Source organism: Idiotropiscis lumnitzeri, chromosome 18 (genome assembly GCF_059441095.1).
Source record: "Idiotropiscis lumnitzeri isolate Australia: NSW breed Sydney's pygmy pipehorse chromosome 18, RoL_Ilum_1.0, whole genome shotgun sequence".
Taxonomy (NCBI): domain Eukaryota; kingdom Metazoa; phylum Chordata; class Actinopteri; order Syngnathiformes; family Syngnathidae; genus Idiotropiscis; species Idiotropiscis lumnitzeri.
The window spans coordinates 724,912-752,251 of NC_142408.1; the positions used below are offsets into that span (position 1 = coordinate 724,912).

General features: G+C 44.1%; 2 protein-coding genes and 1 long non-coding RNA gene across 4 annotated transcripts in view; 1 reads left to right on the plus strand and 2 right to left on the minus strand.

Moving 5' to 3' along the window:
• LOC148318811 (uncharacterized) overlaps positions 1–3,739 on the minus strand; it is a 19,129-nt gene extending 15,390 nt beyond the window's left edge. The window contains exons 1-2 of the long non-coding RNA XR_015839750.1: positions 2,033–3,739; positions 1,780–1,965 (exon numbers count right to left, since the gene is read on the minus strand). This is a non-coding gene — a long non-coding RNA (uncharacterized LOC148318811). The remainder of the gene's footprint in view (positions 1–1,779; positions 1,966–2,032) is intronic.
• Positions 1–12,273, plus strand: part of loxhd1a (lipoxygenase homology PLAT domains 1a) — a 22,124-nt gene extending 9,851 nt beyond the window's left edge. The window contains exons 16-42 of the mRNA XM_088281358.1: positions 926–1,002; positions 1,439–1,635; positions 1,789–1,981; positions 2,205–2,365; positions 2,705–3,038; positions 3,112–3,263; positions 3,548–3,681; positions 4,478–4,638; positions 4,707–4,811; positions 4,886–5,011; positions 5,634–5,801; positions 5,870–6,051; positions 6,140–6,256; positions 6,917–7,079; positions 7,339–7,493; positions 7,571–7,780; positions 8,145–8,262; positions 8,338–8,546; positions 8,626–8,811; positions 8,891–9,018; positions 9,397–9,514; positions 9,625–9,802; positions 10,156–10,341; positions 10,426–10,596; positions 10,684–10,822; positions 11,145–11,300; positions 11,556–12,273. Coding sequence (XP_088137484.1) covers positions 926–1,002; positions 1,439–1,635; positions 1,789–1,981; positions 2,205–2,365; positions 2,705–3,038; positions 3,112–3,263; positions 3,548–3,681; positions 4,478–4,638; positions 4,707–4,811; positions 4,886–5,011; positions 5,634–5,801; positions 5,870–6,051; positions 6,140–6,256; positions 6,917–7,079; positions 7,339–7,493; positions 7,571–7,780; positions 8,145–8,262; positions 8,338–8,546; positions 8,626–8,811; positions 8,891–9,018; positions 9,397–9,514; positions 9,625–9,802; positions 10,156–10,341; positions 10,426–10,596; positions 10,684–10,822; positions 11,145–11,300; positions 11,556–12,036 — 4,705 coding nt within the window. The 3' untranslated portion in view covers positions 12,037–12,273. The remainder of the gene's footprint in view (positions 1–925; positions 1,003–1,438; positions 1,636–1,788; positions 1,982–2,204; positions 2,366–2,704; positions 3,039–3,111; positions 3,264–3,547; positions 3,682–4,477; positions 4,639–4,706; positions 4,812–4,885; positions 5,012–5,633; positions 5,802–5,869; positions 6,052–6,139; positions 6,257–6,916; positions 7,080–7,338; positions 7,494–7,570; positions 7,781–8,144; positions 8,263–8,337; positions 8,547–8,625; positions 8,812–8,890; positions 9,019–9,396; positions 9,515–9,624; positions 9,803–10,155; positions 10,342–10,425; positions 10,597–10,683; positions 10,823–11,144; positions 11,301–11,555) is intronic.
• A 246-nt stretch (positions 12,274–12,519) lies between these two features.
• Positions 12,520–26,155, minus strand: ark2ca (arkadia (RNF111) C-terminal like ring finger ubiquitin ligase 2Ca). Of its 2 annotated transcripts, none has more exons than XM_088281370.1 (8): positions 25,854–26,155; positions 19,347–19,647; positions 18,785–18,874; positions 18,540–18,669; positions 18,218–18,322; positions 18,048–18,143; positions 17,876–17,979; positions 12,520–17,329 (listed from the first exon to the last, which is right to left on the minus strand). In XM_088281370.1, the coding sequence occupies exons 1-8, from the start codon at positions 25,912–25,914 to the stop codon at positions 17,212–17,214; spliced, it is 1,005 nt and encodes a 334-aa protein (XP_088137496.1). In that variant the 5' UTR covers positions 25,915–26,155; the 3' UTR covers positions 12,520–17,211. The 2 variants fall into 2 exon arrangements, with proteins under 2 accessions (XP_088137496.1, XP_088137495.1); XM_088281369.1 differs by having other exon boundaries at positions 18,761–18,874.
• Between the last annotated feature and the right edge of the window lie 1,185 nt (positions 26,156–27,340).

Sequence of the window (27,340 nt, forward strand, 5' to 3'; positions counted from 1 at the left end):
CTGGTTTGCACGTTTTTCAAGTGACAACCCGTCAAGTGTTCAATTCTTTTGCTTTGTGTTGCTCCTCACATCACGAGGCCCTCCTCCATAAAGGCAAACATCCAACACGCAAATGCTCTAGGGATTGCACAAATAATTCAACCGAAACCATTTCTCTATTGCAATACCAAGACTGACCTGAGGGGGGCCGGCGCAAAGTGACACAGGGCATCCGGGTGGCCAGAAAATACAAAGAAGAAGAAACAGAGGAAAGCTGCTTTAACGGTTTGGTATCTCCGGGAATGACAAGTGACAACTCTTGTTGGCATTTTGATTGCAGTCAAGGACTTGTGAGACATTTTCACCAAACACTCAACACGACCCGTTGCTCCGGTATTTCTGGAGCATGACGGGGATAGCACAGGACAATCTTTTAAAGCCAACTCCTTATCAGTCCTGACTTTCTCAAATTTGTCCTTGTTTTTGGTGTTCTGCTCAAGTCCTTTTGAGACATTTGAAGCAATTGTAAGCCTCCAACTTGAGAGGGCCTCAGTGCAAACTACAACGGCCAAAAAGGTATTAGTACTATGTCATTGCGACTAATTCTCTTGTCCTCTTCATGCATGGAAGCCCCCGGCCTCATTTCCAAACAAAAGATCCCAAAGACCAGATAAGAGTTGGACGGCTCTCCGGTTGCTTGTCATTAAGTTGTGAGACGGCTGATGGATGAGTTTCGCCTTACAAAGCGAGACTAAATGCCCACAAGTCAGACAGCGGTCCCTTTCAGTAATTGGAGCCCAGCAGCCCAACTGCAGAGCTGCGCAACATCTGGAAAGTGTCCTGTCTGCTTTCTCTTATTTCTCGATTGATCACTTTCTTATTCAATAGATCAAGACTGTTTTTTTCCTCGGGCCAACCAGAGTTCAGTCAATGTGTCTCCAATCAGGTGGTTGGACCGCAATGAAGACGACGGGCAGATCGTCCGCGAGTTGGTTCCATCCGGCGAAGGCCTCCGTCTCTTCAGTGAGTAGACGAATCAGCCAGATTTGCATTTTTCTCTTCCGCTTCTTCTCACGAGGGTCGCGGGGGTGCTGTTGAAACCCGAAGCGATTCTTTTTGTGCTGGTTCTTAACTGTCCTCAATCGATAAATGTCTCCATACCGAATAGAAAATGAGTACGTTGATGTCAGAAAAGTATGTTGAAAAGAGACAAGCTTTGGATGACGGCTTGGAGTCGATTTTAGCGTGGGTTGTTCGCGGGAAGAGTTACAGATGGATTTTTTTCAAAATCGAATTAACTGTAGCCCGTTTATATTTCAGGGTGCTGTTGTAAGAGGAGTTTGTAGTCTACTTACATTTGAAACCGTTGTAGGCGATGATTAATATTTAACTGGAGTTTGTTTGCAATTGGCGTAAGGGCTTGAGAGCTACTGTACTCCTCCCTCCACCTCACTTGCAGACGTTAGCTACCATATTGCCATCAAGACGGGCAGCGTGAACGGTGCCAGCTCCGACTCTCGGGTGTTCGTCAAGCTATACGGCGAGAGGGGCGTCACGGGCAAGATAACTTTGGCCGTTTCTGACAACGATCTGAGGAACTACTTTGAAACTGGTCGCACCGACATCTTCACCATAGAAACCTTCGACATTGGAAAGGTACACGCAGAAAAATCCTCTTGTTTGAACATTGTCGTCCTTTGAGATTCAAACCAAGTTAAGTAATAATAGATGCGGTAATATCAAATCTCCTAAAACTAAATGTAACGCAAAATCCCAAATGATTGTCACCCTGGCTCAAACCTTTGGCAGATCAACAGACTCCTCATCGGCCACACCAATGAAGGCTTGCGAGCCGGCTGGTTTCTGGACAGCGTTCAGATCTCGGTGCCTGTCCAGGGCAAGCGGTACATGTTCCCCAGCCACCGCTGGCTCTGCAAGGACGAGGCCGACGGCAAAGTGGAGGTGGAGATCTATCCCAGCGAGATCCTGGACATGGACAAATGTGAATAATCCAATCTTAATCAACCACTAATACGGCCGTACTCCGACTTACAAGTTGAATTCTTCACACTTTTCCAATGAGGCAATGCAAATGTTGGCCACGGTTAAACTTGATGTCTTTTGAACTTTTTGTGGCATCGCATGGCAGGTGGACAAAGCACAAGTCCAGATGAGAAATGATCAAGATCTTGTCTGACTTTTGTCGCCATTTTGTTCCGCGTCAGTGATCAACTACGAAGTGAGCGTGGTCACGGGCGATGTGCGCGCAGGCGGGACCAACGCCAACGTCTTCTGTCAGATTTATGGAGACGACGGAAAAACCGAAGTTCTTCCCCTGAAGAGCCGCTCCAACAACTTTGAACGGGGTACCACCGAGATCTTCAAGGTCCGTATCGATCGACGTCTCGTGTTCAGTGATGGGAGGTAACAAAGGACAAATACTTCATTGCAGTTCTTAACTACATTTTGAGGATTCTGTACACTGAGTATTCGTTTCTCTTTCATTTTTACTCCTTATTCTGAATGGAGAGTCAAATATCGCAAGCGCACTTTAATTGCTGCTTCCAAAACAGATCCATTGAGCAGCCACGAGCGGGGCATTTCTGGGAAAGTCCAGATGAGCTTTGCGGGCCTGCTTTTCAGTCAAGCGATCACATTAAACCTTCTTCATGAGTACTCGCGAGCACGGCTTGCGGCTTTCACGATTTGCCTTCCATTTTGCTAGATAGAAGCTCAGGATGTGGGCAAGATCTTCAAGCTGAGGATCTACCACGACGGCAAGGGCATCGGCGACGGCTGGTTCCTGGAGTCGGTGGACATCAAGCGGCTGAAGACGGCCGTGGTGCAGGTGGAGGTGAAGCGGGAGGATGCCAAGAAGGAAAAAAAGAAGGAGAAGAAAAAGAAGAAGAAAGATGAAGAGGAGGAGGTGGAGATGGTGGAGGAGTTACAGGAGGTGGTGGAGACGTTCAGCTTCCCTTGCAACCGCTGGCTGGCCAGGGACGAGGAGGACGGGGAGATCGTGGTGGAGCTCCTGACCGACCACAATGAAGACCTCGAGGGTAAAAGTACTGACACGTACCCGCCGGAATTGGAAATGTCCTGCGATGAAGGCGTTTGTTTTCCACCCGCCAGTGAACTCTTACGAGGTGCACGTGTTCACGGGACATCTGTGGGGTGCGGGGACCGACGCCAAAGTTTACATCAACTTCTACGGCCAAACTGGCGACACAGGAGAGCGCCGCTTAAGGAAGTCTAACAACCTCAATAAATTTGAGAGGGGTCAGGTAAGCTCGCCATTCGCCACGGCAGTGACACATTACGTCATCATTTTGTGTTTGGACAATGACAATAGCCTCCAGATGAGCAAAATTGTGCAGGTTAGCGGTAACAAGACGAGCGGATTTCGTGTGGACTCATCTATCGCTATGTGGCTAATTGTTTTATGTAGTCCCAATTAAGACATGGCAGTCATGGCAACATCTGCAAACAGAAAGCTGTCATAGTCGCCAAAATCGTGTCCCGCAATATTTGAAGAATAAAGTATACGACTTTGTGCGTGTGTCGCAAGGAGGACGTGTTCAGCATCACGGCCGTGGACCTGGGCACATTGAAGAAGCTGAGGATCCGACATGATAACAGCCAAGCCGGGGCGGGCTGGTTCCTGGATAGGGTGGAAATTGTGGACAACAAGGACGAAACCACGTACGTCACTCACAAGAAATAATGTCAGTTCTAAGATTTGTTTTCTGGAAATGTTATGTCATAAATTATTTATTTAATAAAATATAAACTAGTATTTTTTATATATACGGTGGTACTCTAAATAAAAAAAAATCTTTTAATTTTTTTTTATTTATGGTTTGAAAACCTCCTACAATACTTAAGTGTTCAACTTTTTGCTTAGAATTTTTTGACTTTTTACTGAAAACGTGATTCTCAATTTTTTATTGAATATTATTTATAAAAGTAGTATTACACATTTAACAGATATAAAAATTAAACATCAAATTTTTCAACCTTTTTTTTATAAAAAAAATAGATATAAACTCTAGAAAAACAAATAATTTGTTTTTCTCATATTTTTTAAAAATAAATAATTTTATTAAAAAGATGACAGAAATAATGTTATTTTTTATTTAAACGATAGATTTAAAAAAAATCATACATGCAATAAAAATAAAATAATTTATATCCCAAAAAGTCACGCTAATGCAGTGAGCGTCATTCATTTGAACACGAAAAGTTGTGGCAAGAAATGGAACTTACCCAATCAAAGCAGACCTTGGAAACAATTTTGGGGCTCTTCAGTCAAGTCTAAATTCAGGAAAAAGACATTAATTATAACAGTATTGAGTGAAATAATGCTGATGCAAACAATGGAGGAAAGGTAGGGTGGTGGAAAAATCCACAAATAGTTGAAACCGCCAATCTCACCTTCTGCTCAAACGTTGCAACGCATTGGGAAGAAGCTGGCAGATGGCACTTCTGTGGGTTGCAGGTACTTCTTCCCGTGCAAGCGATGGCTGGCGGTTGACGAGGACGACGGGCAGCTGGCCAGGGAGCTAGTCCCCGTGGACGAAGCATTCATGAGGAAAGGTGACGACGACGACGACGACGACGGCGGCGACTCAGAGGCCACGCTGGGCCTGGAGCAGAAAGGTGAGGCCATCATCATCATTCGAAAAGAAGAAAAATAATCGGATACTAAAGCGCTCTCGTCACGACAGCCATGTCCACCACGTACACGGTGAGGATAAAAACCGGCGAGAAGAAGTACGCCGGGACGGACGCCAACGTTTTTATGACCTTGTACGGTACCAAGGATGACACAGGTGGGATATTTGAACCAGCCGTGAGGATGATGCGCGACCCTTTTATAGAACATTTGCTGTTGTCCCAACGTCAGGCATCATAAACTTGAAGGCTTCCAAGACGCACAAGAACAAGTTTGAGCGAGGCATGATTGACGAGTTCACCGTGGAGGCGGTGGACATTGGGACACTCAGGAAGTTAGGCATTGGACACGACAACCGCGGTACGGACGCAAACCTTTGGTGCTTGAAACTTGAGTTTTCATTTGGGATTGTTTGCTAAAGGACTGATTGATACGAATTCAGCAGCACATCATCAATACTGCTTTTCTTTTTGATTTTTCAATCGATGCTCATTGAGATGACGATGTGGATGTCATTAGCACCAAATTCCATTCCAAACCACGCCCGCTATAAATGAAATTCACAATCTCAAAATACGCTCACTGGGCATATTTTGACAGCATTTACAACACTTCCATCGAACAGGTCATTCCAAATAAAAAAGCTTTGCGATGACGAGCGAGGCTGGACGAAGACACTTTTTGTGAAGCCAGCTCACAAACATGAGCGCTTGCCAATGTCGCCCGTCATCTCAGTGTCCCACTCTCTCGGCGTGACGAGGCACAAGGTGGACAAATAGAAACGTCACTGATCTTGTCTTTTCCATCTCTCATACTACGTCTGTGCCCTGCGATTCGCTGACCACCAGTGCAGGAGGAACCCTAGTTCTCTCGCCCCACGTTAATTTGCAACCCGAATGAGGACAAGCGCCGTCGAGAACGGACGGCGGCACAAATTTTCTGCCACTGACCCTCGGTTTTGGTCGCCGCGGTTCTGCAGGGGGCGGCTCAGCAGGCTGGTTTCTGGACTGGGTGGAGATCAACGCTCCTTCGCTGGGGCAGAAACTTCGCTTCCCGTGCGGCCGCTGGTTGGACAAAGGCGAGGACGACGGCGCCGTCATCAGGGATCTTTTTCCCAATCATCTGCAAACGGAACTTTACACCAAATGTAAAACATTTCAACATTGGGTTCAACATCTTCATGTTCTTCACTAAATTTGATTTGGGTCTTTCTAGTTGTCCCTTACGAGATCAAAATCTCCACGAGTGACGTTTTCGGCGCGGGCACGGATGCGGACGTCTTTGTTGTCCTGTACGGACGAGACGCCGTGTGTACGCAGCAGAAGCGACTGTGCGTCAACAAGAGGGAGCGCTTGATGTACTTTGAGAGGGGAGCTGAGGATATGTTCATTGTTGAGGTGCAGTCACGGAAATCTTTCTTTTTCTTGACACATTCTTGAGAGAGTGGGTTCATATGTTGATGCTCCTCGCAACCGCTCGCTGAAGCTGGAGGATGTCGGAGAAGTCATTGAGAAGATCCGCATCGGTCACGACAACCGCGGTGTCAACCCAGGCTGGCACCTGGACCGAGTGGAGATTCGACGTCTGCTCAAGAAGGGAAAGGTGCAGCTCGATTCTTCCAGACTTAACAACTCACTCAGCCAATCCACATTCCAGGTTGAAATTCAACACAGGAATTCGCATTGAATATTGTTTGTTATTGCATCAGTATTTTTATTTATTTTTGGTATTAATCATAAAAATCTAAATATATAATAGAATAGTGTGCTTATCAAATTTATATATTATATTATATTATAAATTTTTTTAGGGTGTCACTGTATAAATACCATTGCATGTAATATAATAATGCATACAATAAAAAAATAAGAAAAATAAATACAAGTAAAAAAAAAAAGTCAAGACTAAAATCGTGGTTGGATGGAAATAGATAAATGAATAAAGCACACAATTTCCTTTGGAATGATGGATGAGCACCCACAAAATTCTCAGTCAAACAACATAAATATTTATTTTTTTATATTTTCAGAAAACAAGAAAAGTTTCATCCATGGAACCTTTGTTGAACAAAAATCGACAATTTTCAGCAGGCACACGGATAGAAATTGAAAATGACTCTGGTCACTCTGCTACGAGGCGAACAAAGTGTTGAAGTGGAACAAAGTTACACAAAGCGCATTGTGCTACTCACATGCTGGAGAAGTCCAGCGGGTGGCGCTGTTCTCACCACATGCCGGGCTGAGCGACCTTCTTGTGTTGCAGGGCTCAGAGACGGTCATCTTCCCTTGTGAGCGCTGGCTTGCCAAATCGGAGGACGACGGTGAGACGGTGAGGGAGCTGGTGCCTTCCGACATCATCACTGAGAAGCTGTCGCGGGACGGCAACCTGAAAGTCACTGAAGTCGAGGTGGACGACGCCCTGGAGAGTACGACAAGCGCACCACAAAGACTGCTTAGCATATTTTAGATGCCACTTGAACAGTCAAGAAGAGACCATGAATCAATCACGTGACTAACACGACTCACAAAACGTTCGGCGTTCTCAATCCATGTCTTGTCAAAGTGTCCAAAACAAAATGGCAGTGTGAAAAGGGGGCACCCCCAAGCTTCTGCTCGCTCACATTGTCCTTTGGGAACCAAGTCCTTCTGACTGTCTCTGTCTCTGGTCCTCTCCATCAACCACAGCGCACACGTACAACGTGTCGGTGATGACGGGTGACATGTACGGGGCGGGCACCGACGCCAACGTCTTCCTCACCATCTACGGCGACTTGGGTGACACTGGCGAGAGGAAGCTCAGCAAGTCGGAGAACAACAGCAACAAATTTGAGCGAGGATCCGTAAGGACACGATGACGATGACGAAGAACCCGCGCAATGAAACGAGACGGTGGCCATGACACTTGTCATTCTCACAGGTTGACAAGTTCACCATCGAGGCTGTGGACCTGGGGCAGGTGTTCAAGATCAAGATCCGCCACGATAGCAGCATGATGAGCGCCGACTGGTACTTGGACCAGGTGGAGGTTCTGGACGTCGACTCAGAGGAGGTCTTCCTCTTCTTGTGCGAACGATGGCTGTCCAGGAAGAAGGAGGACCGTCGCATCCAGAGAATTTTCTACATTAAGGTTCTACCAGTGACCTCCAAAATGCAGCCATTATTTTCGAGTGCCTGTCCTCATTGTGGCAGCGGCGCTCGCCCCGGCTGACTTACACGGTTAATCGCCACGTTTTTTGAAATGTGGCAGGACCCGGTCGGTAATCCCTCACCAAAGCAAACTCCACATAGGAAGGCTAAAACTGAGATTCAAACCCCAAACCTTAGAACGTCAGACAGATACCCAAACAAATCCCATTTTTGAGGGCAGACATTTGAAAGGCCAAGGAGATCTCCGTCTCGGTCCCATTTGGGAGTTGTCGCATCGGATTAGCGTTTGCCTTAAAATTCTCACGTTGTGCAACTTCTCACGCTCAAAGTGTTTTTTCTCGCAGGGCTACGAGGGCGTTCGAGAGAGCCCGGATATCAAGAACAAGTCAACCTTGAAGAGTGTCGACAACAACGTGAACAAAAAGAGCAAAAAGAAGGACGAGCAGGAAGAGGAACTCCCAGGTAAGGAAGGTCCGAATCGGCGCAAACGACCAAAAGCTTTCGTCAAACGATTTGAAGCGGGACTTCCTCGCGCAGTCATACCGTACCACATCACGCTGTGCACCGGACTGGAGCGAGATGCCGGCACTACCAGCCGGGGCTACGTGATTATTATCGGCGCCAATCACAGCCGTACGGATAGGCTGTGGTTGGATCCCCCGGATGGGAAGAAAGGCTTCCAGGCCGGCTCTCTCGAGTGCTTTGAGTGCCACGGCTCAGACGTGCAAGAGATCAAAAAGGTCGAGGTGAGCGTCCATCCACAAATGAAGCAAATCCCGAACCTCCACCGTCTACGTGAAGTGACTGAACACTCCCTTCCTGTAGCTCGGCCACGACGGTGCCACTCCGGAGAGCTGCTGGCTGGTAGAAGAGCTCTCCGTTGCCGTGCCAACAAAAGGGGTCAAATATATCTTTGCTTGCGCATGCTGGCTGGCCAAAGACCGCGGAGATGGTCTGACTTCGAGAGTTTTCAACGTGCTGGATGCAGAAGCCGTTTCTATCTCCCAGAAAGTGCGTGGCAACTTTGGAAAATCCATCTTGGATCGCCAAATGGGCCTCAAATCCGCTAAGTGTTGCGCTCCCCTCCCAGGTGATTTATGAGGTGACTGTGGTCACGGGAGACGTACAAAATGCAGGAACGGACACCAAGATTTTCATGACTGTGTTTGGCGCCAACGGCAGCACTGAGGAAATGTTTCTGCAGAAGAACGAGAACAGGTGAGATGAATGTGGGAGTTTCAATGGAAGGAAGTAACAAAATACAAAACACGTCATCGTGATACTTAGCTTTTTTTTTTTCAGGTATCGGCACTATATTTGAGTATTTTCATGACTTTTCCTCCCAACATTTGAAATATACTTTCTACTCCGCGGTTTCTTTTTTTCAACTGTGTGGATGACAACACAAACTAAAAACAATGTAAATGGTTAAACAAACACAGTTGAGAATTTGATTGCGATCTTGGGTGGCAAAAGTAGGGACAGGCTTTTGGTTAAAAATTGTCCTTTGAGGTTGAAAACAGAAGTACTTCAACTTTTACCATCGACTACATTACAGAGTGTCAGTACTTTTGCCACCTCTGGCTTGAGTTTCAGGTTTGAGCGTGGTCAGGAGGACACATTTAACATGGAGATCGACGACATCGCCCCACTCAGGAAAATGAGGCTACGCATTGACGGCTCAGGCAGCAGACCAGATTGGTTCCTTGATATGGTTGGTCCACTTCAGCTACTTTGTGAGCCAGGAGACTTCAGGGCAGAACGTGCTTCCCGTTCAGATTTGGAGGTTCTTATCTGTGATCAGACAATGCATGATCTCTCCAGGTGAGCATGCACAACCTGAGCACGGGGGAAGTGTCGGTGTTCACCTATGAGGAGTGGCTGTCCAAGACACGCGGACCCAGAAGGACCACCATTTGCGAGATGGCTGCCGTGGTGGACGAGGAGACGATGGTGGAGCTCACCGCCTATGTGATTCAGGTCAAGACTGGCGACGTCGCAGGTGCGTCTTCATCGCCTATGTTAGTGGCACGGAGCCAAGTGTCGTTCTTCTACTTAAAAGCTTCATTTCAATGGCTCCATAACTCTTGTTAAAGCAATGAATAACACATGATGGTTTGAAAGCTGTGAGGGAGATTCTCTCGCTATCACTTCCTCATCAATGAATATGTCCAAAGGTGTGGATGTGAATGTTGGTTTCAATTGATCTCTGGCGATCAGACCAGGCGTAGCACTTCTCTCACACAAATTCAGCTGGGATAGGCTCGGTCTCACCCGCGAGGACAAGGGATCTAGAAAATGGACGGGTGGAATGTGCCAAAACTTTAGGGGAGCTCATCGTCTTGTCCTCTTCAGGGGCGGGCACCGATGCCAATGTTTGGCTCATCCTTTTTGGCGAGAACGGCGACACGGGGGCCCTGCCGTTGAAAGAGTGCAACAGGTCCAACAAATTTGAGCGCAAGCAGATGGATACCTTCCGCTTTCCAGACATCCTGAGCTTGGGGGACCTCTCCAAAGTCAGAGTGTGGCACGACAACACCGGTTAGCCTCCCGGAGAAAAAGACTCTGGTCGAGCCCTTGATGATGGCGGCTAACCTCCTGGCTTGCCAATCCCATCTCATGCAGGTCTCGCACCAGGATGGCAATTGGACTACATCGACGTGAAGGACGAGATCATGGACAAGACCTTCCGCTTCCCGTGCGACCGTTGGCTTGCCAAAAATGACGGGGACGGACAGATCATGAGGGAGCTGGCGTGCGCCAACAACGAATACTTGGACCTTGATGAGAAAACCAGTAAAAATAATTAGATGTTTATTTTATTTTCCTCCAATGCCACATGTACATTCAATGTTACCTTACCTTTCGTACGTTCTCACAAAGAGTACGAAATTTGCGTGGCCACTGGAGACACGGCAGAGGCGGAAACCAAAGAGAATGCTTGGATCGTGTTGGAGGGGAGGAAGGGCCGCTCGAAGGAGTTCTTAATGGAGAACTCATCAAAGAAGAGGCGGTTTTTGCGGTAGGTACTTGAATGTGACTCCGATAATCGTCTGTCTTGAAAAAAAAATATCCCGAGCAATCATCCTGTAGGGTAGGGTGAATATAAAAAGGGATTTCCCCTTCCTTTATCTGCTTGGAAAGAGGTAGCGACTGACAAGCGTTCACGATATCAACTTCACCATCGCAGAATCAACACCACCAATTTACCAAATTCTGATTTGAGTGAGGTGGTCTCGTACGATCAACTTCAAGCGACACCGAAAAGTCCAATTGCCTCTCGTTCAACTGACTGTAACCGTGACCTGAATGACTGATAACCATAACATGAATAACTTTTTCAGGGGAAACGTTGACAGGTTTGAGTTTACGTCCAAGAACCTGGGCGACATTGTCAGCATCTGCGTGGGCCACACAACCAAGGACGGAAAAAAAGTCAAGACGGAGCTTGACTGGCATGTGGCGGAGGTGGTGGTCACGGAACGAGAGCTGGGCAACAAGTAAGGTCCATGTTTGAAATGTCCAGCGGTGGGCTGTACCACCATCACACAAAAATACTCTACGTGAACATAACCTAAGCGCATGCTGCTATGCCACTTACAGTGCATCAAGATTTCTAAATTTGTAAACTCTTGAACAGATTTTGCTCTGGCCGACCCCAAAAATATTGCAGCCCAGTTATATTGAATTGAGAAGGCCGTGAGCAGATTTGAACAAATCCAAATATTTATTTAGACCCTTGCCTTCACCGTCAGGTACATCTTTCACTGCGACGCCCGGCTCCCGCTGTCGGCAAAGAGGGACGACTTCTTGACCTTCGAGTGCACCAAGGCCATCGAGAGCTTCGCCAGCAAGGCCCGCAGCCTGGTTCCTGTCAAGTACGAGATTATTGTCATCACGGGCGACGAGAAGGGAGCGGGCACCGACGCCAACGTCTCCGTCACCATTTTCGGCTCCAACGGCGACTCGGGTCGGCGGCGGCTGCGGCAGAAGTTCCGCAACCTCTTTGAGCGCGAGCAGACGGACCGCTTCTTGCTGGAGATGCTGGACATGGGCGAGTTGCAGAAGGTGCGAGTGGAGCACGACAACACGGGCCTGCATCCTGGTTGGCTGCTGGACCGCGTGGAGGTCACCAACACGGCCAACGGCGTCACCACCATTTTCCTGTGCGGCAAGTGGCTGGACACCAAGAGGGCTGACGGACACATCACCAGAGTCCTCTACCCCAAATACTGAACAGTCATGCTAACTTTGTCAACATCAGAATCTTATCCAGGATGGGAAACGTATGGCACCATTTTGTGATTCGGCCTAAAGAGCATTTGCATTGTCAAGATTGGGTGCAGGGGTCGCTTTGCTTGTTTGTTTGTTTTGGTCGAGGCGGTAAAAGAAAACAATGTGCCATTCTTTTTAAGCCCAACATCTCCAGAAGCTTTTCAGATACTTGACTACATTGTTACGTTTTATATCAACAATAAAATAATTGCTATTTCAAAGCCTGCGTTCCACCTCCGATACAGTGCATCATTTTACATTTAAGCTAAGAAAGAGAAATCGATAAGCGAAAAATGTTTGATGGGGCAAAATATTTGTTTGTAAAGCAAAATTGCATCTATATTTTTTTCATTGACTTTGTTTTTAACAATAGATCACATGCATCTAATTTTAGGACGCATTTGTCTAATTTGAAAAGGGTACGATTCACAATGAGCGCAAGACCACTTTTTCCCCATTTTATTGCAAAAAAGAGCACATACAAAAGGATAATATACGAGCCATGAAACCATTTCAAAACAAAGAACAAATTTGGATTTAGCAATGCCACTTTTGAAATCATCATTAGTCGTAAGAATAAATAAGGTACAAAAAAATGACACCGCACGTGAATCTAACGCGTATTCGCAATATGCTCATCCATGTCGCAAACACTCGTCACCATTAATGCGCTATTGCTTTCATATTTATGATAAATAGTTCTATTTTCAGAAAAAATATCCTATGTTGAAAAACATTGCGCAGTCACGGCTAGAACAGCAGATTGATCCGATTTATACGCACACACAAGCGTAGCGGTAGCCCTTTCACTGGCACTCTTTTCTTGAGGGGGAGATATTTGCCTTGCAATATTTTCTTCGCATTCAAGCAACAAACGACCAACACCAAAATACTAATTGGAAAGTCAATCTCAAGCCATTGAATCAGTGCATTGAAACCTGAGAAAACATGCGCTTGTGCTTTAAAAACCTTCCGTACACTGTCAAAGGAAACAGAAGAGAAAGTGTTCCTTTTTAGAAATGATTATTTCCACAAGATGTTAAGTTTCCGTACATCCAATTGAAAAATTGCCATTAGCGAGTCGTTGCATCATTTGTAAAAAAAAAACCAACAAAAAATGGCTTCTTCAAACCATGTTAAATTTGGGACAGGAACCTTGAGAATTTTCCGTGCGTCCACAAGTGGTAGAACGTGAATGAGGGGCTCATCGACACTGGGGTTCACCCAAGATGGCTAACTTCCTGTACATTTACCAGCATGGTACCGAGAGAGTTTTTGGGTGCATACCGATAGACACGCCCACTCAATTGCATGAAACAAGTGTCAGAGACATGACAAAAAAAAAAGCAAAAAAAACTTTCCAGGGGCCACTGCTGAATTTTTGGCAAGAATTCTAATAACAGTCGACAATGGCTTTTGTGCTTATCGTGGCTCGAACTAGTAATTGAATGAAGTGAAAGTTACGGCTTATCAAGTGGAAATAACACCAAAAGCAAGGAACTGCTTTACACAGAAACATATTTGGGGGGGGGGGGGTTGTTATGGGGGTGTAAATACAGTTATCGGAAAAAGCACAGAGTTGCCAGTGAGAGGGTTCCTTTATCTGAACAGTGCAAAAAAAAAAACAGTCAACTCCATCGCAGTTTGTCCACTAAATATGTCACAGCATTGGCAATTGGCAAGTGTTGCATGGGATGGAATGTCAGCGAGACCCACAGCACCACTGCAAGATGGAAGGGGATGCTTGGACAGAACAGAGAGCAGCAGCAGCAGCAGTAATAATAATAATAAGATATCTTTTTTTGTAAATATTCCTTTAGCGTATTTCCGTACAGCTGCATGCAAAGCACTGGAAACAATGCAGAAGATGAGGTAATCGACTCTTTTCATACCAATTTTATGTGTGTGTGTGTCTGAATAAATAAAATGATTAAAAAACAATTAAATAGCCACCGTATCTACAGTTAGTAATAAATTATGATTGTTAAATACTTAAGGCATCTCAATGGACAACACCCTGTGTAAACTATGAACACTTTGTCATCACAGGAGGAGGCAGTGTCGACACTGGCAGTGCACAAGACAAAAAAACAAACTAAAGCATAATGTACTATCACAGTGCGTAAAGGGAGTTGTGGCGTCGTGTCGTTGTTTGTGCACTGTGAGATAGAGGCTGCCTCCGTAGCACATCACATTGTACCGCAATACAGTATAGCAACCGCTATGGCAACCACAAAGGAACGAGGGGCAGGTCTATCGCACAAAAAAAATGAAATAAAATCACTCACTCACTTGGGTGCCAATAAAAAGCCTGTGCTTGTTCTTTAGCTTGGAAAAACAAAGGACGCCATCTTTGTCATTTTAAGCTGCCAGGACGACAAACATGCAGTTTTCGTTCTGAAGCTCACAGCAAACGAAGGACAGTGCAAAAGCTCCCTGCAAACTACTACTATTAATACTACTACACTCCAACAGTGCATGATGGCATCCATTTGATTTTTTTATTTATTTTTGGGGGGCTTTGTGTTGTAATAAGCATGGTGTAATTTACGTTTATCTGAAGCGTTGTGCTAATGTCCGCGACAGGGCAAGCACGCATGCGGAGTTTGTTTGGCAGCTCAGGTCACAAACGAGGATGGGGAAATTGGCTGGAAACTTTCCATGGGGAGCTGAGCTGAGGAATTTGGGAAACGTTGAAGATAATCAAAGTAAATAATGACAACAAAAATATATAGAATTACCGGTGAATATTAGAAAAAACGACTAAAGTCATGATGTTAACTGAAAGTTAACTCAGAATTTTAACAATATTTGAAATCCAATTTAAAAAACTGATTAAAGACTACTAATGAATAATGTACATACAAAATGTCATTTTGTCCTGACCAGACATGGACATGAAAATAAATATTTCTGAAAGTAGAATTCTAGATCTCAATTTTGTATATTTTATGTTTTATTTATTTCATTTTTTAAGTAGCATTATACGTTTTTTTTTTCAATGAACAACATGAATCATATGACTTAATAATTAATGACCACATTAAATTAGAATATGGTATATTATTTTTGTTTGTTTTACTTTGTCATAGAGTAAACTTTTTTTTCTGTGGATTCAAATTTTCCATCGTATTTCTTTAACCTTCTTCAACATTCCCATCCTGAACATGCTCCATAGTGAAACTCTACAGGCATTGGCAAATAATTCAATTCTATGTATGATAACCACAAGCAAAAATATAATATTATTATTAAACGGGCAGCTCTGAAATGACCTTTTTCAAAAATATTTAGGTAAATAAAAAAAAATCCTCACCCCCACTGAACAGAATCAATTTTATTTTTAAACAAAATGTAGATTTGGTATAGGCAAAGGGTGCACCATTGTTACGTTTAATTAAATAAATGAATATAATAAATATTATTTTCCAATTTAAATTAGTAAGCCCCAGTGTGCCAAAATTGGTGAGTTATATTTTAGAACAGCTCTTTGGGCTAATGAGTAGTACCAGGCAACATTAAAAAAAATATGACATAAATAAATATAATATATTGAATGCACCCTTCGCTGCTCACCGAGGAGAATTTTAAAAAAGTTAATTGGAAACAATTGACGTACTCAAGACTGCAAAGCAGCCAATCATATTGTTCCGTGCTCCCATGGAAAGATTCCAACTTTTTCGTTCAGCAACCCCGTTCTAACATACGACTTCATTTGAACTGTGGCGATTTGCCGACTAAGTGGTCAGCAGTGTCGACACAAGCGTATTGCAAAAAGTCAAAGATCCACGATAGATTTAAAACATGCCACAGATGGCGCTCCGGGACGCCCCGCCAAAAGGAGTCGTCGGTGCGCCATACGTGCTTGCTGCTACTCTACGATCATAAAAGGTAAACACTGCATTTTTGTGTTACAGGAAGAAGGAAAATAGAGAAGAGTCATCGAGAATCTAGAAAGACAGCAAGCTTGCGATGGGACATTAAAGTCATGGCTTTTAGGACATGCTACATGGCCCGGAGGCACCGACACTACACCACTGGTTCTCAAACTGTGGTCCTCGGACCCTTGCTGAAACATGGGCATCTGGAAAATTATTTGAATAAATTCTGTCTTAAGAGCAGAAAAGAGAAAGAGCAGCCCTACATATCAGGATTGATGCATAAATAAAAGAAACTCAATAAAATCAATTGCTCTCCCCAACACAAGTTTTGGGCCAATTTCAACCTCTGATCTGCTTGCGATACATCACAAAAATTCAATGAATATTTTTTTTTTCTTTCTAAATATTCCTACAATAAAGATTTTTTTTAAAGAACGAAAGGCTTATTGTTGAGAGAATAATTTCCTATAATAAAATGCATCATATTATGAAAATGAAGTTGTATTTTTTTTTCTAATAAAATGTTTAAAAACTGGGACTCGTCTCCCTTGTTAAATTTGAAAGAACCCGTGAAGTGAATTCAGGTATTTGTTTCTCTGAGCATATTCGCTGAAAACAAGACTAGAACTAATTGTAGAGATAGATTGTTAAAATGTTTTCAACATTTTACTTTTCTAGAAGAGCTGGGTATCGATTAGCAAAAAAAATACATCGATACTTTTAATAAGGATTTTTTCTTTTTTTCCTAAACATAAAACATATAGAATAATCCAGCTTCATTCTCATAACATTTAAACTTATTTTGTTCTTGTACCATTATGACTCAAGAGAAAATGGGTAACTTTTTCATTCCCATGACAGTCCGAGTTACAAATGGTTTAATTGATATAGAAGGAGGGGAAAAGGATCATTGGACCCAGGAAGTTTGAGAACCCCTGCACCACGGCCACCACGTAAAATCAGCAAGCTACAATGAAACCCTGTGTACACCACTTGTTAGTGTGTGCGGATGTGCTTGTGTTCGAGAGAAAGAAAGAAACTCGAGAGAGAGCGACAAGAGAGAGCGAGAGTTCTCTTGCAATTCTACTCCCTGGCTTGGCTCAGTAAAGCAAGAGATAAAAAAAAAAGATGTCACATCAAAAGTCAGGAGACATTTGGCAAAAAGCACCCGTGTGGGGTGGGGGTGAGAGGAGGAAGAGGAGGATGGAAGAAAGCAGGAGCGCGGCAGGGAACGGCGTCGGGGTAGAAACTCTCATCAGCTGTCAGCGTTCAGCTGCGTCTCGATGTCAACTCGACAGATTGGACACTTCCTGCTGGTCGCCAGCCATTGGTCCACGCAACCTTGGTGGAAGAGGTGCATGCAGGGTAACCTCCTGTGGGACACAAGGGCGAGGAGCAGGGGTGTTCACTCACTTGGGCTCCTCCGATGGCCCGTTTCTGCCCAGTCAGCAATCCTCCACACAGCTGAGGATGCACACATATGTCGCAACCCGAGCTCTGTCCCCCCCACCGGCAACCCCCACTCCCTGCCTCAACCCGACGCAATATGCAATAAACTTGAGCCCTTACATCTTCACTTTGTTCAAATCGCCTGGAGGAGCTAAAGCGAGGTAAATACTTTGCCGCAATAACACAAATCAGATACGCTTTTTTTGTAAATACATTGAATGACTCGCAGAAAAACTCACTCATTCACGGCTCTCTGCATTTTGGGGGGGGGTCTTTCTATAATGCTCCATGCCACAAAATGGTACCAAAGGTCCGGGCTAGCAGGAAAGTGGTATTTGGTGCCGAGGGAGTATGTTCAAGTGATACTTTTCGACAAGACAGCTGCTGGGGGACTTACATTCACTCTTTCCAAACAGCAAAGCTTGTACATAAAACGTAAAGTGTGAATGTATTTTCGTCAACTAGCTGACCTGACGTCTTCGCCGTCCTCCAACATGGACAAGCAGATGGTGCACTTCTCATCCACATCCGTCTCTTCCTCTTCCTCCCCAAGCTTCAGGTGCAAGGGCTTCCTCTGTGTCAGCAGAGAAATGGAGTCATTAGGCCTTGGTTTCAATTAGCACTCCGTTGGCTCGACGTTACCTTTTTGTATTTGTGCGGGAAGGTGAATCGCTCGATGGTGGTCTGCACTGCACCTCTGCTTACACTGCCCAGTCGGTCCTCCAACTGAAGCAGCTCCTGGAAGAAACAAGCAACTTAGACTAACAAGATTGTTTTGTCAGGGTAAGTCTTTTTTTTAGCTATATTTTTACCTCATAGCTCTCCCGCACCGCAGTAGCATGCCTGGAGGGGTTCAGACTTTGCAGTGCCAACAGGTGCAGCTGAGGGTACGGGTAGTTTCTGATTTCATGCACAACCTAGCAAAAAACCAGACCTCTGCTTTACATTCCTGCAGCTCAATGTTAAAGTTTGAGAGTGTAGTGTGACATGGTTTAGGCCTATGCAAAAAATAAAAAGCATGAGCTAAATACATTCTTGAAAATAATCAGTGAAATATGTGGAGGCAGTGCCAGTCTTAAAAAGACGAGTAGCTTTTGATGTTTGGTCGAGTGACCAAAAGACTGAAGTACAGACCACTTGTGTAGAGGACGCGTTCCTGGCAAAGTGGTGCATTCGGGGCGAGGCCAGGTAGTGCTGGTAGTGCTGCGGCAGCTGCTGGAGGTGGTACTGGTGGTGAGGGAGGCCGGCGTCCACGCTGAGATCCCTGCCAGGCAGACAGACGGGCCGTTAAATCGACGCGACGCGACAGACGAACAGCTGGGAGCATGCCGGTCGCTTGTAAGATACGGACTCACCAGTCGGTGCCTTCGGCTAGGTACCTGGGCTGCTGCGGGGCATGGAGGGCTGGGGAATACTCGTAAGCGGAGCGCAGCCGGTGGGGGTTGAGGGGAACTCGTTCCTGGGTCCGTCTGGAGGCCATCGGTTGGTAAATATCAGACAAGTTAGAGCCAAGTCGAGTCTTGATAATTCACAAAAGTTGAATCGAGGAAATTGGATTTCTCTTGGTTGTTGAAGACGTTTGACCTTGTATTAATCGGAGGTGGTCATAGGATGACATGCCGTCATAATATATAATGCAACACATTACTGCATAGCTTGCTAAAAAAATAACAAACAAATAGACAAAACGGGCGACGGCTTCAATGCGACAAACCATAAGTGCAGATTGGTGAGGCTGATGATGAACCATCTTGCATACCAACCAAGTGTTTGCCCGCCCGGTGGGAAAATGGCTCCTTAGTGGCTACTTCACTGCCTTGCTGTGAGCAGAGCCGTTTAGATTGAAGGTGAGACTTCAACAACCAAGAGTCCAGCTGCCTCAATTCAACTCATGCAAATTAGACAAAAATAGGTCAACAAGAAAAGTCCAAATAATCCCACCTGGAGTGTGGGAGAATCCGGCGGTGCTGCACCTCTAGAAGCTGCTGCTGGATGAGGTATTGCTGGTGTAAGGCCTGAGGTAGGAACGGAGGCCCCGACACATCCTGGAACTGCGGTGCGGCGGGCAGAGCAGCGAGGGGTGGATGGTGCGCGGGGGGAAGGTGGGCGGCCAGGCCCGTCTGAGCGGGCTGGCCGGCGTGTCCTAAAGGGAAGTCGGCTGAGATGGGCGCCTGCGGGGCGCCCAGGTGAAAATGCCGGCAGGAGGTAGCATGGCTGTGTTGGTGCCTGGTGAAGTGTGCACCTGCGTGGTCAGAAAAGAGCCTTTTTTTTTTTAAAACAAACAACGGAGAAGGCAGGCTGAAATGACATTCAACCGCCAACAAAGAGACGCCCTGGGAGTGTCATCTCGACCGACACAACAGACACAAACACATGACCAAGTTCGTCGCGTTTTTCTCAACAGTGATTTAAAGTGACTCACAAACTACTGGGCTGTACTTCAATCACATGGATTTAAACAAAGTCCGGTTAAAGGCCTTGAATAGTCTTGAATGGGCCAATAAAAAGTCAATGCCTCCTGCGCCCCTTTCTAGCAGAAGATTTACGAGATTGCAAAGTAGTCCCACTGAATCTTCTCTGTAATGAGTCAGAGCCAATAATCAGCGACAGTGGCTGAGTTTTGAGAGACAGAAGAGCAGGTCGGAGGGTTAGGAGGCCACAAATGACTTCCAGGTAGCTCACCGCTCTATCTGGTATTGCACAATGAGAAGTGGGCTAGGATGGTTGTCATGGCAACATACAAAGCAAACAATACTCATGATAAGACTCATTATTGGCATGCATGGGATATATCGAATCTGCTGATTCGCTGCATTTTAATGTCATGTGAGATTATCATTCGGTGTGCTGAGTGGAATTAGCCAAATTCATTTGTGTGGACAGGAGCCAAAAAATATTGATTTTCATCTTTCTATGCCAGCAATGTATAGTGACAAGCAGAACAATTAGATGATCTTCCCCAACATGGCAGAAGGTTTAATTTACTTGCCTATTTCCCTTCGTACTACCGAAAAATAGTTTTGTGTTCAACTAAACAGGCACAGATTTCACACTAAGTACATTTGTCAGTTACGTGAGACACATACTTTTGTAACATTTTTGTTTTTTGTGCCATGGGCCTTTTGTACGGTAAAATAACGTGTCTTGAATCAATAAAGGTCGGAGGAACAGTAACACCGATCGAATGTGAAGTGGTGTGGAAACTGTCTTGCACCACATTGCAAATAAACCGGCCCATGCAAAAGGGAAACAAACCAATATTAATATTTGTCTGAGCAAGTGGAGCAGAAATGTCATACTTTGTGTTGTTGATGGATTAAAAAGCCAGAGCACTGCGCTCGTATAAGGGCTTGTAAAGATCAAATAATTTGTCTCTGGGTATGAATATTTGACATATTGCAGTGGCGGTGCAGGAACGAGGCCTGTTACACTTTAATCCCTGCCTTGCATCCGATTGGAGCAGAGTACCTCCCCGTGGAGTCCGCCCCCTCCACTTTACGGCGTCTTTGCTTGACTGACTTTCCGAAAGCTCCCCCCATGCACGTTTTGCAGCGGTCTGACGTGAACAGCCCACCCCCACAAAATCACCCCCCTCCTACTCCCGGCTGCTCTCATCATGCAACTACACCATCACACCTCCTCATCATAATCCCGTCTTCTGTCTGCTACAGCGATATCCCATCATGCAACGCTCACTCAGACTGTGTGCATCTGTCATCATAAAGGCGGAAATGAGCTCATAATGGCAGCGCAAACATTGACCTTTAAATACTCTTACAAATGAGCATGTCAATGAGTAAAGCACGCAACAATTTTTCAACCGTTTGGTTCATTGAAGATAATATTTGACAAGAGTGTTCCATCTTTGATTACGTGGCGGGAGAAACAGCACTTTTGTTCTTCATGTCAACAAAAAAAAAAGTGATTTCAGCTGCTTTCAGGTTCACTGAGGATACATTGGTGGGACTGTATCATTTTAGTTTGATTTTTTTTTTATATCCAGTCAGGCAAAATAATACCAACGGAGGGAGACAAATTCCATTCTCTACCAAAGTAGCCACTTTGTTGGAATTCCAGGGTTCATATTTTGGGATGCGAAATTGCAAGACTTTTTTTTTTACCCCTAACAAAAGTTTCACTGATTAATACGAAATCATTATGGGATGTACAAAGAAGTCTCAAGGAGCCATGACTGAAATTGAACACTAAGTCTTGAAGCAGCCATGTCGCTCAAATTAGAAAAGCTACCCAAAACAGATGTAAAAAAAAAAAAATTGAAAACATGACGTAAAAAATTGTGAAACAATTTTCAGCATTCTGCAAGAAAAAAGCATCACTTGCAGCTTTAATTGCACTGTTTCCGAAAATGAAAACCTCCAAATACGAATACAAATCAGTCAATTGCAATCAGTTGGTCGTTCCATTTTGAAATTGGACTGTAATTTCTCATTCCGTTGTTTCCCATGGGGAAACTAATAAATCATAGAGAAATAAGCTCAATTGCGTTGCATTGGAATTTGCACTGTAAAAACGACCTATTCCAAAGTGTGCGCAGCAGCGAGTTGCATCGACTGTCAAGAGACAGCTGAGAAATGGCAGCACATAAAGAGTGAGGGGAAATGTCTCAGTGACAGCACAGTGTGGAGGGAGGAGGCAGAGGGTGGGGGTAGAAGGGCAGTGTGGAGAGAGGGGGGGGGGCGAGCGACATGGAAAAAATCAGCAAAAAGCACACTGAAGGTTAGGAAGAAAACTACAGTCTTTATTGGAAAATATTAGTATAAATATAGGTGCGGCTCTGTGAGATAAAATTAAAAAAAAAAATCTGCATTTGCTCCTGCAAAAGCACAATTATACCATGCAAATAAAAGGAGGCGGAAGGCAAGGCTCGCCCATGCTTCTCTGGAGGGTTAACACGACAGAAGCAGCATCCAATGAGTAGATGTGTATGCATTTTACAGCACAGTTCAGTACAGCAGGGACATTTCGACACAAAAAGAATACATTGGAATCTGCTCTTCCATGTGGAGAAAAGAAAATGACCATGCATTATAGGATCTAGTCATACAACAACATGGAGGTAAAAAACAAAGAATTGAGAAACAAAAAGGACATTTTGATAGTTTTTTTTTCTACAGCAGTGCAGGAAACACATCCCTGTAAAATGGATAGCATTGTGACGCAGGCTGTGCATGGGACAACACTGGAGGGGCTTTGATGAGCAGTCCAACGTGCCAATTTGATGGGGGAACTGAAGGGAATGCGCACCAGACACAATGTTGGCTAAACAATCCAACGCATGAGCCACATCAGACAAAATATGTATTTGCAAGCATAATAAAGCTCAGTTTTGATTGACACTGCCAAGCCTGTGCTGACAAATTCCGCAGGATTCTGTACGTCAAGGTATTAGAATGATTGGGAAAAGACTTGTTTTCACATTGGTGAGGTCATGACCATTAGCCAATGCAAAAAAAAAAAAAAGTCACCGATCTCATGATGTTGTCGTTACTTTTGCCAAGCTGAGTTTTATCATTTCGATTCTTCAAAGTGGGCACCTTTTGGCCAGATAACAGCGTTGCCACACTTTGAATTTTCTCAGTCATGATGCTTTATGACCTGGAATGACTTAAGTTGACAACTGTCCATAATCAGGAGTAAATAGCTTGCATTTCTTCACCTTTTCATGTATTTTGAGACCACTTGAATTTGAAGGCGTTTCCAAACTTTTGGCTGCTACAGGACAAAAATCTCTTGAATTCTCTTGCAAACAGACACGAGTCTGACAATGACAAAACAAGCACCTTGGAAGAGGTCATTAACACCTCTCTTGACTGTTTCAATCAAAAGTGAGCATTATCTTTTGTGAGACTGATGGGAAAACACCAATCAAATACATGTGCGCTTGTTCACTTGGTGAGAATTGAAAGTTTTTTGGGGTTTCGGGGGAGGCGCTCATTGCACCTTGGAGGATGGCCAGCTCGATCAAGCCTCCGACTGTCGGCTGTGATCGAAGCGTCATTTGGTGAAGGGAGGAGACGGAGACGGTGAGTGATGTTATTGAGGGGGCGGGTGTCAAAATGTATCCACTTTACAGAAATTTACAGCAGAATGTCATCTACCAACACATAAAATGGGAGAATCACAGTGTCTAGTAGCAGTCAAGATAGCATGGGTTATTCACTAAAGACACTTGTGTAAATCAAGATTCTGTACAAGAAGCGGTTATTCTTTTGTTACTACCAAGGAATATTAGGGCCACACTTAAAAGGAAAAAAATACAAAGCAAGATTAAAGTCATATATTTTGGAGGGGGGGGACATCTATTTGAGAATGTTCGTTACATCACGACACAAAATTTTTAGTTTTTAGTAGGGTTGTCAAAATAAAAGCCTTAACTCGAGATTCATTTGATTATTTCTTTAACGCAGTTAAAAACTTTAACTCAGTCACCTCAGTCTTTAGTTAAAAAAGAATTTGCATATCTTGTAAAGCCAAATTCAAATACTGTAGCATATTAGCTGTACATCTGTAGCACATCTCTGAAGAAAACACCGCGCTCAAGTTAGCACTGGGCCTTGCAAACCAACACCGCTGGAGTGTGGCGCCGGTGTGCAGTTTTGGGAAATGTTTCGAAGGAAAATGCCGGTAAAGATGACACAGTTATGATTGCATTCAAGGATCAAAGAAAGCTATTAGGACAGTCGTTGATTTAAAATGCACTTCATATTTGGTCATTTTACATTAATTACAAGATATTATTCAAATAAACACCTGTTGAAAGATTCACATATTTTTAAGATTAAATAATGTTATAAGAATTAAGTCGTGTTTTCTGAATGAAAGATGTATTCTCGTAATATGAGCGATGACCTTATTCTAATGAAGATATGACTTAAATCTTGGAAAAATACAACTCTCCAAAATATACAAATACCTACTTTATCCTGCATTTTTTTTTGCTTTGCTTGTTTATAACAATACACAAATGTGTTCTTGCCATATTGTGTGACTTGCTACAAACACATTTATTTTAAAAACATCCCTTGAAAATATATTTAATCTTCTCTCGATATGACCTTAACCTTGGAAACGGACTGATTTTCAACATTCAAATTTATTCTTATCATATTAATTGTAAGAAATATACCTTATTCTCTTGACTAATTTTGAAGTAAATTTTTCTAGACAATACCATGATGTATTCTCTATATTACTACTTTATTTATGGAAATCATGTATGCAATGACATCTCACAAAAATAAATAAAAATAAAAAACAGCTTTTTCTCTCAATGTCTTGTATTTGGAGTTACCTTTTCTCGACAATATCATAATCTATTCTCATATTTCAACTTTATTTTTGCAATGACATTTTTCTCTTGATGTCTTTTACTTTAAAATATACACTTATTTTTGAAAATAGTCAGGTTTTTCACATCAAATTATTTAATTCTCAAAAATATATGACTTTATTCGAACATGATATACATTTCTTTCACAATACATCTTAGCCTATATCCTCGTAAAATCCGGCCTTTATTCTCGCCTTCAATATTGTAGTGTAGAGTACATTTATTTTTGCTTTTTCGTGTGGCCTAAATTGTCCTTGGTAAGATACACAACAGATGTAAGAGTTTTGTTTTGCCAATGTTGTCTTCAGATGGATAAGAGGAAATGAGGCAGAAGGAGCAAGTAGAAAAGAAGGAGCAACAAGATGAAGGATAAGAATAATAAGGGTTTTTTTCTCCCCCACAAGACTAGATGCAGCTAGAAAAATAGGCAGAGGCTATACACGGGCAGACAGCAGCAGATGATCGTTAGCTACACAATGGAGAGGAGAGGGGACACAAAGGTCTGAGAAATGCGGAATGTGGAGCCAGCCTCGATACTATGGAACAGGGACAAAAAGAAAACACAAATAAAAGCACAATGAAATCATCGGTGCCACACTTGTACGCATGTAGTAGTAAGAAAGATTAGATAACGAAGGCCTCCCCTTTTATGACGATTCAAATGTCATTTGTAACGCCTAATGCTTTATAACATGTTTCTTTTTTTTCTCGATTTCAAGGAGCGAAATGACGCAAGTAGACGCCGAGTGTGAGCCGATGCACACACGTCACTAGGAATATTTTAAATATTCACGTCGTAAGGTTGGCGTATAAACGGCAAACGCGGGGGGAATAGGTAGACGGGTGCGGTCATTTGCGGCTTTTATTGAAAACAAAAGGCACCCCGCCTCCACAAAAAAACAAAAAAAACACCATCATTTTTGCCTTGTACATGTGTGTAAAAATGACGTGACGCGAGTTAGCAACACGGCTAATGTTAGCGATGCTGTCCGCTAGCAGGTGTCAGCGCTGTTTCTCATTTAAGCGGCGAAAACGTTTTTCCCACCTTAAATATTTTCAGTAAAGTGAGGCTGAAAAGGTAACAAACGTGCTCATACCTCTATTTCTAACCGAGCCGAAGACGGGGAGAACCAGATATCCGACATGGACTAACACCATCCTGCGTCCTCCTTTGTTGAGCCGAAGCAGACAGATGGTCCATGGAAGTGATCCCCTCCAGTCGCCCCCCCTTTGCCTGAACGTGAGGCTCAAACCAACACACGCAGACCCCCACCCCGAAAAAGAAAACACGTCAACCAATCACCGACCGGACCCAGCACAGAAGCAAGACCCGGACCACTACATCGCCCCTCCAGCTAAACCTATCGGTACACTCTGTATGGCGCTCGGTTCACGACGACGTTCCGTTCGTACAGTGGCGACGTAACTCGAATTTACGCGAACAGTGGAAAGATCATAACTACAGTAAACATTTGCATGGAAAAATACATGTAGGCCATACAAAAATGATAATATACGATACGAATATGTGCAACTTTCACTCTATAGACAGCTTTTTTCCCTCAAATAAATGCACTACTTTTCATGAAAATACATTGAGGGCTCCAAACTGAACTTTTATTTTTTAAATATTTAGACCAAGGGGCGGGCTGGACATGACCTGAGGGCAGGTGCGTGCAGAGGGTGGGGCCAACGGTGCAGTGGCCCCGGGCATACCCCCCCTGTGGGGAGGCATACACACACACACACACACACACACACACACGCACGCACACACGCACGCACACCCCACTCAAGGCGGAGCTACATGGTAGCAACAAAGAAACTGTCATTTGAAAATGAGTGTGTAGATTTCTATCCACTGTAAACCACATGAGTTCCGTTTCATCATTTCAACTACCCAGGGATGGATCACTTGACAACCTCACACCAAACTCCAGTAACCAGACTGCAGATAGACTGAAAGTGTGTCCCGATTCTCTTGAGTTGTGAGCCTGGGCGTTGAGGGAACAGATGGGCTTTGGAGAGCAAGGGGGGGGGGGGTCACTAAACTCTGTCCCAGATGTCGTCTTATTACATTTCCCACCGTCTCTCGTGTCGAGTCTGCAGTGCAGCAACAAAGAAGTCACGTCTCACAAGTATACAGTAATAGATCACGAGAAGTGCAGCTCCAAAAGCGAGACACCCAATGCGCAGATTAGATTAGAAATTAGAAATCGTTTTTACTTGCTTAGGTATGCTAAACCTAAAGTGGCTTCTAAACTTGTACTCTAAGTTATTTTCTCAACATTGGATATGACCCAAGGCCAAATTGATTGTTGATATCAAATACTAGAATATTCTAGAATTTGATATTGTTGAGGCAAATCCTCTTCAGTTTCCAAGGTTTACTCACCAAATTACGCACAAAGATCGGGTTAAATGTATTTGCTGCTTGTCTCGAAGACAGTTTTGCGCTTCATTGTCCAAACCTTTTATGTGCTGGCCAGCAAAATCATATTAGCATACAGCTGATGTTGCGCCCCGAGGACTGAAAAGATGACTGCATAGCTCCGTTCCTTCATTGTCTTCCTTTTGGAGCTCA

What these genes read in the sequence shown, in the direction of transcription:
- ark2ca (XM_088281369.1), bottom strand. Translation starts at nt 25,914, where the DNA reads ATGGTGTTAGTCCATGTCGGATATCTGGTTCTCCCCGTCTTCGGCTCG. An exon ending in TCCCGCACAAATACAAAAAG is followed by an intron (nt 17,980 to 18,047) that starts GTAACGTCGAGC and finishes CTGCTGACACAG; the next exon opens with AGGAAGCCCTTGCACCTGAA. An exon ending in GAGGACGGCGAAGACGTCAG is followed by an intron (nt 17,330 to 17,875) that starts GTCAGCTAGTTG and finishes TGTGTCCCACAG; the next exon opens with GAGGTTACCCTGCATGCACC.